This window comes from Ranitomeya imitator, chromosome 9 (genome assembly GCF_032444005.1).
Source record: "Ranitomeya imitator isolate aRanImi1 chromosome 9, aRanImi1.pri, whole genome shotgun sequence".
Taxonomy (NCBI): Eukaryota; Metazoa; Chordata; class Amphibia; order Anura; family Dendrobatidae; genus Ranitomeya; species Ranitomeya imitator.
The window spans coordinates 133,420,433-133,430,601 of NC_091290.1; the positions used below are offsets into that span (position 1 = coordinate 133,420,433).

General features: G+C 47.8%; 1 protein-coding gene across 2 annotated transcripts; it reads left to right on the forward strand.

Moving 5' to 3' along the window:
- The first annotated feature begins 875 nt into the window (after nucleotides 1-875).
- TUBB3 (tubulin beta 3 class III) lies at nucleotides 876-9,807 on the forward strand. 2 transcript variants are annotated; one of them, XM_069739012.1, is made up of 4 exons: nucleotides 876-1,161; nucleotides 5,566-5,674; nucleotides 6,692-6,802; nucleotides 8,101-9,807. In XM_069739012.1, the coding sequence occupies exons 1-4, from the start codon at nucleotides 994-996 to the stop codon at nucleotides 9,171-9,173; spliced, it is 1,461 nt and encodes a 486-aa protein (XP_069595113.1). In that variant the 5' UTR covers nucleotides 876-993; the 3' UTR covers nucleotides 9,174-9,807. The 2 variants fall into 2 exon arrangements, with proteins under 2 accessions (XP_069595113.1, XP_069595114.1); XM_069739013.1 differs by having other exon boundaries at nucleotides 878-965.
- Nucleotides 9,808-10,169: the final 362 nt, after the last annotated feature.

The window sequence follows — 10,169 nt, forward strand, 5'->3', positions numbered from 1 at the left end:
AAAAGAGACCAAAAAGAGTTTAAAAGAATTGAAGGAAGGAAGACGCTCAATACTTCACAAGTCAAGACGATGGGGAAAGTTATAAAGAGGGGTGCTTAGTTTTTTTTTTTTTGCGATTTTTTTTCAGTCTTTCTGCCACAACAACACAAACATTTTTTTTTTCACTTCTTCATTGAGACTAGAAAAAGCCTGGAAAACATAAAAAAAAGCACAAAAAAAACCCAAAATGCTCAGGAAATGGCCCCAAATCACTCACAAAAGACCCTTCAAGTTTATAAAACTTGAGCGATTCTTCAAACGTCTTCTGCTTGAAAAACGGTCAGAAAAAAAAAAAGTACAGTGTGAACACGCTCTTAGGCTTTATGAACGCAAGGTTTTTTTTAAGCAATCAAAAACTATGAGTTTTCTATTGGAACCCGCTCCTTCTTTGGGAAGTTTTTTGGAGTTTTTTTTTTTTTTTTTGGCTATTTGGAGCGTTATCTATCACAGAAGTGACTTGCACTTTATTTTTTTTTTGCCCTGAAGACATTTTTATAAAACCTCAAGTGGGAAAAAAATACTCTCAAAATACAGTAAAATGGGATTGTACTATAGAAATTAATGGGAAGATTTTAAAAAATTCTTAATCAAGTCCATATGTAAACAGCTGCAGGATACTTTGGCAGCACAAGTCCCAGCATGCCCTCTCTCCCTCCATGAGCGCGCACCCGCCTGTGGAGGAGGAGCTGGGCGTGTCCTGCGCGTCCCCGCCGCCGGTGCTGATGCTGCAGAGATGATGTTGCGGCGGTGTCGCAGACGCCTTGTGATTGGCTGCTGGGATCGATGACGTCACGCAGCTGCCTATATAAAGAGCCGTCTGCGCCGCCGCCTCCTCCAGTGCCCGCATCCCCAGCCAGACCTGAGCCAGCATGAGGGAGATTGTGCACATCCAGGCCGGCCAGTGCGGCAACCAGATCGGGGCCAAGGTAGGTGCCCACTGCTGCAGCCCGGATTATGTGTGCTGTCGCTGTGCCATTGGAAAAAGTTAATTTTTCCAGCCTTGCATTGATTAACCCTGCACATGCCACCCTAGCTCTGCCCCTGCAGACCATTCTTTTTTTTTTTTGCTCTACCTGCACTCCTACAGATCACCCTGCAAATAGAATTTTTTTTTTGGAAAAAGTAAGTACCCCCTTATGTCCTTGAGCATTTATCCTGCACCCGGGGTGCCTAATAATGCATATTAGGGATTGTAGACGATGGGCACGCACCAGTTTGTAGTATTGGTGTCTGCGATCAGATATTGGGTGGGCGCAACCATAGAAGCAGCCCATTGCTGCAAAACCACACCCATCACTGCAGCATGGGAACAAAGGGTGAAGTGGGTATGGCAGCAGGATGGGGGGCACTACATGGAAGAGGGTGGGGGGCTCTACGTGCCAGTCATTAGTGCACTTAAATGGTGAATGTAATGCCATCCTTTCTATTCCCAGCATCTATAATATGATGATCATCATACGCTTTGTATCAACTATTTCCTTGACAACAAAACCCCTCTTTATTTATTTATTTATTTTTTTTTTTTTTTTGGGGGGGGGGGGGGGGGTTCTGTTTCATTCATTCATTCAATTGCAGGCCTTTGCTAATGATTTCAATGGAACCTGCTCCATTCATTTAATATAGTATTTCGGTGTCTGGGGAGGTAGTTAAAGGGTTAACGCATTTCACTCCCGTTCATGAGCCGAAGCCTGTAAATCCTGTTTTAATTAAAGGGATCTGCAGGCAAAGAGGGAGGTGTCAGCCCCATCAAAGCAGGACGGAAGGGAGGGAGGGGATGATTAGAGATGCTGACAATTAGGACCAGGATGTGTCCTAGGGTGGATTAAGCTGACACCAGAGGACGACGTAGCAATTTATTTTTTTTCCGTATGAAAATGACAGCATTGTCCGAAACTTAACTTGTGCAGTGCTGGATCGGCGTGTTCATGCATTGTTCGGCTATACAGGACCACTCCCCAGCCCCCTCCCCCATCCCCGCAGCATTACTGTTGGGAGGTGATGTCATCGGCACCCCTTAATTATAATACTGTGCTAGCAGACAAAGAATGGGCTGCCCAGATGACCCATAGAGGGATGTTATATGGCGTAGTGATGTCACGTCTGGTGTGGAGACAGACAGATGCTTTGATCACCCCGTGGGCATTCTCCGCAGACATCAGCCGGTCCCTGGAGTCAGAAGATGACAATTTTAATTCCTGCAGCAGGTCTTTTTCTTGTCACCAGGGGATGGGGGGAGTAGGACGGAGCAGATGTCACCAGACATTAGGGTTATTAGATTAATTACACAGCGCAACAGTTTATGCAGAGCTTTACAATGGGCTAGCGGATGGAGAAGGTGATGGACACTAGCTGACTTCTAAGACGTGAACATAATATGCAGGAAGGAGTTAATTTTGGATCTACCTGGTGGGTTTGGTATAATATAATCCATTATCTTATATAACAAAGTCATCAAAATAGTAAGGGATTTAAAAAAAAAAAAAAAAAACTAATGAGAAAATGCAATAAAAAATGCTCCCAACTAGAACCACCACTTTGGCGGTCCCTTCCAGTCTTTGGTCATTTTCCTGCCATGCTTCCATGTGACCACTGCAGCCAATCAGCGACCGCAGAGGCAAATCCATGACAAAATTTGTAATGTATCTGCAACATATTTTTCCTGGATGCAGTTTACAATTCATGTGTTTTATATACGGCTGTACAGGCCCTTGTCCCCCAATAAAAATGACCCCTTTTTTTTGTAGAGATTCCATGTTCCACTCATGAGAAATCTAATGTTGAAGCCACATGCAAATAAGGCTGGTAGTGCACTGGGGGCGTGTCAGTGTAGTTGGTCTGCTTCTTCAGTGACACGCCCCTAGTGCATCTCTACCCTGATTTGCATGTGACTTCTAAGCTAGATTTCTCATCACTGGTACATCAGATCTCTACAAAAAAGGTATTGTTTTGATTGGGAGGACAAGAACCTATACAGCAGATCCACTATGTCCATATATACAAAATGTGCTAGCAGTCTCTTTAAGTCTCCTTAAAGGGCTGGTTTATAAATAAGTCCAAATTGTATAATCATCATTTTATTGAAGAACACTTCATTAAACCACTCCCCAAATTATCATGACTGATAACAGAGAACAATAGAAAGCAAAAAAAAAAAGGGACTGAGGGTCCGAGGGATGTGATGAACAATTGCTGCTTTATTTTATGTACTATCCATATTGCACATTTAATAGGCCTCCTTTGTAGTTATGACTTGTCATGGATTATTGCAGCGTTCGGTGAGGTTATGAGGTGTGGGGGGCTATAATCCTGATGGATTTGCTTCTCTGATTCATTTCTGATTATTGTAATTTTAGTTCCTTTCATCCTTCCTTTGTCATATTTTAGCCTCCGCTGCTGCCAGGGTGCTCCACCCTCCCATCCTCGCCCCCTTGCCATGGAATGTGTTTGCAGGGTGTTGCCGGCTCCGAGGCCTGGCTTATGGCTTTGTTGCTTTTTACTGTAATAACCCAGTGATTTCCCTGCAGACAAAGGACACAGAGGCCTGTCTGGTTTAGCTAGTCACTGACCACAGGGTCTACGATGGGTCACTTCAGGTTATGCACCACGTTGTGAATCTCAGAAAAATGCTGTGTGCATTGGCAAAGTGCTGATCAAAAGTCAACTTATCCCATTTATTTTTTTTTCTAAATATATCTATTGTTCTGTTATCAGACCATTCAGGCTGAGAGGATGGCTGTGAAGTTTGCTAATGAGATGAGTTGTAAAAAAAACGAAACCCTTGAGATAGAAATTGTACCTTCCCGAAAATCAGTACAAAGGACAGCTCCATCTGTGGATATAGCAACCTTATACAGGAGTCTGAGATAAAGATCTGCAGATGTTAGCTGTGTATATACAAGTCCAATCATCCTTTGTAGCTGCAGAACTAAAAGTCCCATCATGCGAGGCAGCTTGTGTTTATACTATATATGTGGTATCCTGTTATGTATAATACACAAGTGCAATAATGCACAGCAGATCTGGAAATATAGATCCCATCAGGTGTGTGTGGATCCTCCACTCCCATCGTGGACCCTCCAGTCCCATCGGGTGTGGTGTGTGTGGACCCGCCTGTCCCATCAGGTGTGGTGGGTGTGAACCCTCTAGTCCCATCGGGTGTGCTGGGTGTGGGCCCACCAGTCCCATCGGGTGTGGTGGATGTGGGCCCGCCAGTCCCATTGGGTGTAGTGGGTGTGGGCCCGCCAGTCGCATTGGGTGTGGGTCCGCCAGTCGCATCGGGTGTGGTGGGTGTGGGCCCGCCAGTTGCATCGGGTGTGATGGGTGTGGTCCCGTCATTCCCTTCAGGTGTGGTGGGTGTGGACCTGCCAGCCACATCGGGTGTGGTCCCATCAGGTGTGGTGGATGTGGGCCCGCCAGTCCCATCGGGTGTAGTGGGTGTGGGCCCGCCAGTCTCATCAGGTGTGGTGGGTGTGGACCTGCCAGTCGCATCGGGAGTGGTGGGTGTGGGCCCGCCAGTCGCATCGGGTGTGGTGGGTGTGGGCCCGCCAGTCACATCAGGTGTGATGGGTGTGGTCCCGTCATTCCCTTCAGGTGTGGTGGGTGTGGACCTGCCAGCCACATCGGGTGTGGTCCCATCAGGTGTGGTGGGTGTGGGCCCGCCAGTCGCATCGGGTGTGGTGGGTGTGGGCCCGCCAGTCACATCAGGTGTGATGGGTGTGGTCCCGTCATTCCCTTCAGGTGTGGTGGGTGTGGACCTGCCAGCCACATCGGGTGTGGTCCCATCAGGTGTGGTGGGTGTGGTCCCGCCAGTCCCATCAGGTGTGGTGGGTGTGGTCTGCCAGTCCCATCAGGTGTGGTGGGAGTGGTCCTGCCTGTCCCATCAGGTGTGGTGGGTGTGGACCCGCCAGCCCCATCGGGTGTGGTCCTGCCAGTCCATCAGGTGTGGTGGGTGTGGTCCTGCCAGTCCCATCAGGTGTTATGGGTGTGGTCCTGCCAGTCCCATCAGGTGTGGTGGGTGTGGTCCTGCCAGTCCCATGAGGTGTGGTGGGTGTGGTCCAGCCAGTCCCATCAGGTGTGGTGGGTGTGGTCCTGCCAGTCCCATCAGGTGTGGGTGTGGACCCGCCAGTCCCATCAAATTGCCAGGCTGTAGGACAAGCAGGAGAACACTGTATCTGCACCGTCAGCCTGGCTACATATGACAGTACTGCTATCGATTGTCCAGACTTATGGTCCCAGCTGCTTCCCAGAAGGGGCCCCTCATGTCAGTCCTGACTTTCTGTAAAATCAGTACTGCCTGAGGGGGCAATTAGCTCACCCTGCCCCTCTCCAGCGCTCGCCTGCTGTCATGTCAAATATCTGATGGAGAAGAGAGTGTGGATTTTGTGCAATGAAGCTTTACGTTGGTCCTGGACACTTTTATATTTATTTTCTGGCTTTTCCTGCATCTAAACTGGGATCTCGTACACCTATTGCAGCCATGTGTTGTGACGCATCTGAGTTGTCTCCTTTGTTCTGCTTTGTCCCCAGTTCTGGGAAGTGATCAGCGATGAACATGGAATTGACCCTACCGGAAACTACGTTGGGGACTCGGATCTGCAACTGGAGAGGATTAGTGTCTATTACAATGAGGCTTCCTGTAAGTGCCCTCAGCCAATGGCATCTATACACAAGCAAATCTGACCATGCCAAAAGGAAAAAGGGAATATGATGCCGTTATTAACTTATCTCCAGTGGCGTAACTACAAAGTTATGGGCCCCGATGCGAACTTTCAAATGGGGCCCCCCCACCAAAACATTTTCCACCCAAATCCACATCCTGCCCATGCTCCTGCCCCATCCGTCTCCGCATTCTGCCCCATCCGTCTCCGCATTCTGCCCCATCCGTCTCCACATTCTGCTCGTCTCCATATCTCACCAGAACAGCAGGAACCGGAAATCTGCTGCTGGTTGATACCAGAGAACACGAGCTGCACACAACCAGGACTGAGCTGCTGAGAGCTGAAGGACCTGTGGTGACGTCATCGTCATGTGATCAGGAGGCGGAGCTGATAAATGGTGAAGGACCTATGATAGTGATGACGTCACCACAGGATCTTCAGCTCTTCCTTTCAGATCAGGCGTCGGCTGCTGATCTGATGTGTGCGCCCGGCAGGTCAGGTGGAGGGCAGGTCTGTCTGTTGCCGTGCGGGACGAATCACCTGCACGGCAACAGTTTTTAACTTTTTGCTGGTGTCGGCGTGCATCCGACCTGCTGGGGCCCCTGACTACCCCGGGCCCGGTCGCAATGGCGACTGCTGCGACTGTGGTAGTTATGCCCTTGCTTATCTCCCCTAAGAACAAAAGGATTGGACATGTTGGAATCCAACTGCCTGATCCCTCTGCCAGTTAGACCTAGCCGATGCAGGACTGCTTAACTCTTATTTAATATCTATAGGGCCTTTTTTTAACCCTTTGTTGCAAAGATTAAGTTGCACTCTTTGGTTGTAGATGCACATAAAGATTTTTATTGTTTCGCTCACTCTCCAAGATGAAAGGAATTGGTATTTATAATCCTAATCTCTCCTACGATAGGCAAGGAAATGTAATAAAAAGTTCAAGAACACTAAATTCTAGAAATGATTAAATAACATGATGCCATATTTCTTCTTTTCAGCACACAAGTACGTGCCTAGAGCCATCTTGGTGGATTTGGAACCAGGGACCATGGACAGCGTCCGCTCTGGAGCTTTTGGACACCTTTTCCGACCAGATAACTTCATTTTTGGTACATTGCAGTTTGTAGTCACAAATTATTCTGGGATTTGGAAGGCAGATACATCACTCCAAAAGCTCGCTTGGCTTTTTGATTGTAGCAGGCAGAGGTCTAAGGACACAGTTGGTTCCTGTTCTTCTACTTTAGTTGCACACCCATCATTTATCTTTGCAGTACAGATGGGGTCCACACCCTTTACTCAGCATTCTTTTATATTGCATTGTGAGCATCCAGCTCGGAGAAACCTGTATTAAAAGGGGTTTTCTTTCTGGTTTTGTAAAACTTCTCCAGCAGCATGTTTTTAAAAGCTCTACTCACCCTTCCCAGGCCCGGCGCTGAGTCTCCTCTGCTGATCCCTGTATTTGTTAAGGTCTGTAGCACTGCAGTGAAATCAGCGGCTCATCCCGAGATGACGTCTCGAATCACTGATTAACTGTTGAAGTGATGTTAGCGCTGCAAACAATAACAGACAACGGTAGCAGCAGCTGAGACTCAGCGCTGGACCCATGGAGGGTGAGTAAAGCACAATTTTTCTAGAACAAACTCCAGCCAGGGTTTTATGAAACTGGGAAAACCCCTTTAACCCCAGCTATATGGTTTAGGCGAAGCTATTCCTACCAAGTGTCACTTATTTACTTGCCCTTGTGGCCATGTTTGCCTATAATCTCAAATGGAAGAGGGGAGAAAGCCACTGTAACACACCTCTAGTAGCGACTTATCTCTGTAGGAACTGGATGGAGCATGTTGCAAGTTATTATGCCCAATCTTGGTTTCCCCACACACTTTAGATGGCTGCCCGTTCTCATCAAAATCTGTGCGCTTGGTTGTTCTTCATGTAATGTGTAAGGTAACGTTCACACTAGCGTTATGCTAGTTTGCGTCGGGCGACGCAGCGGCGACGCATGCGTCATGCGCCCCTATATTTAACATGGGGGACGCATGCGTTTTTTTTTGTTGCGTTGTGCGAAGCATGCGTCTTTTTTGCCGCTAGCGTCGGACCAAGAAAACGCAACAAGTTGCATTTTTCTTGCGTCCAAATTTCGGCAAAAACTGACGCATGCGTCGCAAAACGCAGCGTTTTTGCGTGCGTTTTGCTGTGTTTTTGCGTGTGTTGTGCGTTGCGTCGCCGACGCAGCGGCGCACAACGCTAGTGTGAACGTAGCCTAAGATGTTCGTAGGTCGTCATTGAAATCCCAAACGTAGATAGCACCAGGTCTTAGAATATGTCTCATTGTATCACATTGTTTCTATACATCTGAGTTTGCCTTGTATAATCTTACACCTGTGTCGTTTTTCATTTTCCTTCCTAGGACAAAGCGGTGCCGGTAACAACTGGGCAAAGGGTCACTATACAGAAGGCGCTGAGTTAGTGGACTCTGTGCTAGACGTGGTGAGGAAGGAATGTGAAAACTGTGATTGTCTTCAAGGCTTCCAGCTCACACATTCCCTGGGTGGTGGCACCGGCTCTGGCATGGGCACCCTGCTCATCAGTAAAGTCAGGGAGGAATATCCTGACCGTATCATGAACACTTTTAGCGTAGTCCCTTCTCCAAAGGTGTCTGACACAGTGGTTGAACCTTACAATGCAACATTGTCCATCCATCAGCTGGTGGAGAACACCGACGAGACCTACTGTATTGACAATGAGGCTTTATACGACATCTGCTTCCGCACCCTTAAACTGGCCACTCCAACCTATGGAGACCTCAACCACCTTGTCAGCGCCACAATGAGTGGGGTCACCACTTCTCTGAGGTTCCCTGGACAGCTTAACGCTGACCTCCGCAAACTGGCTGTCAACATGGTGCCCTTCCCTCGCCTCCACTTCTTCATGCCCGGCTTCGCTCCTCTGACTGCCCGTGGTAGCCAGCAATACCGAGCACTGACTGTACCGGAACTCACCCAACAGATGTTCGATGCCAAGAACATGATGGCAGCCTGTGATCCACGCCACGGACGGTACCTGACAGTGGCTACCGTCTTCCGGGGGCGCATGTCAATGAAGGAAGTAGATGAGCAGATGCTGGCCATCCAGAGCAAGAACAGCAGCTACTTTGTGGAATGGATCCCCAATAACGTAAAAGTCGCCGTCTGTGACATCCCACCGCGTGGCCTCAAGATGTCTTCCACCTTCATTGGCAACAGCACAGCCATCCAAGAGCTCTTCAAGCGCATCTCTGAGCAGTTCACTGCCATGTTCCGACGTAAGGCTTTCTTGCACTGGTACACAGGAGAGGGTATGGACGAAATGGAGTTTACAGAGGCAGAAAGCAACATGAACGACCTGGTATCTGAGTACCAACAGTACCAGGACGCCACAGCAGAGGAAGAAGGTGAGATGTATGAAGACGATGAAGAGGAATCTGAAGCTCAAGGAAAGTGAGACGCTCATCCTGGAGCCGGAGACATCGATTAGTGCCCCCCTTTTTCCCTCCCGAGGTTTAGAAATCCCACTCATACTGCATCATGTGTCGCTTCTGAGTTAGGATTATAGTTCCGGTCAGGATCCATCTCCCTTATTTATTTAGATCTCCGCTGCCAAAGGAACCTGCAGAATTGAATGTGCAACAGCAAACATGGAGCTTTCTGCTGGCAGAGTCCTGTAATATATTGTGCATGGTGTGCATCACTTTGCAGGCGCTTCTGCAGCAGGGAAACAAATGTTAAGGGTGTCGTAGGAACAATTGCAAGAAAAGGTTAAAAAAAAAAATGGAGGTGATGATGTCTAGGTAGAGTCTGGACAGTGGAATATGAGCAGCTGAAAGAAGTGAACGTGTCTTGGTGAAGTGCATGTACAGGGTTAGAGAATTACATACATGGAGGGAGATGTCCCGAGAGAGAGTCTTAAGTGTTGTGAAACTCTAGCAGCTGAGACGCAGGGTTTACTCCGTGTCTTATCATCTTTCTCTTGTACCGTCTTGATTTTTTTTTTTTTTTTTTAACGTGCTTTTATTTTTATGTCGGTTTTATTGGATTATTTATTTTTAAATAAGAAATAAACTTCCTGCTGTCCAACATGTGAGCGTGAGACTCTTACTGTAATTCTAGAACAGGCCGACGTGTGTTCTCCTAATAGCCTGGGTAATGTATAATATCAGCTGATCTGCCCCCAGGATATTTCATCTCGTATGTCATCAGAGGCCAATGTCATACAAGCAGAAATTAGAAACTTGTAAAGAAACCATTCAGGAGACCTCTGATGTGCAAGTTCAACAAAGGCGCCCTTGTGGTGCGTCCACGACCCAATGTGTGTACATAGAAATACGCTGTGTGCCCCCTGCACATTACACCTCCCATAGACACTAATATGGAGTCGGCCCCTCTGCAGATGTAATGGCTCCTGCTCTTCTGGGAAGACTTTGGAGGGGTCTGTGTGTAT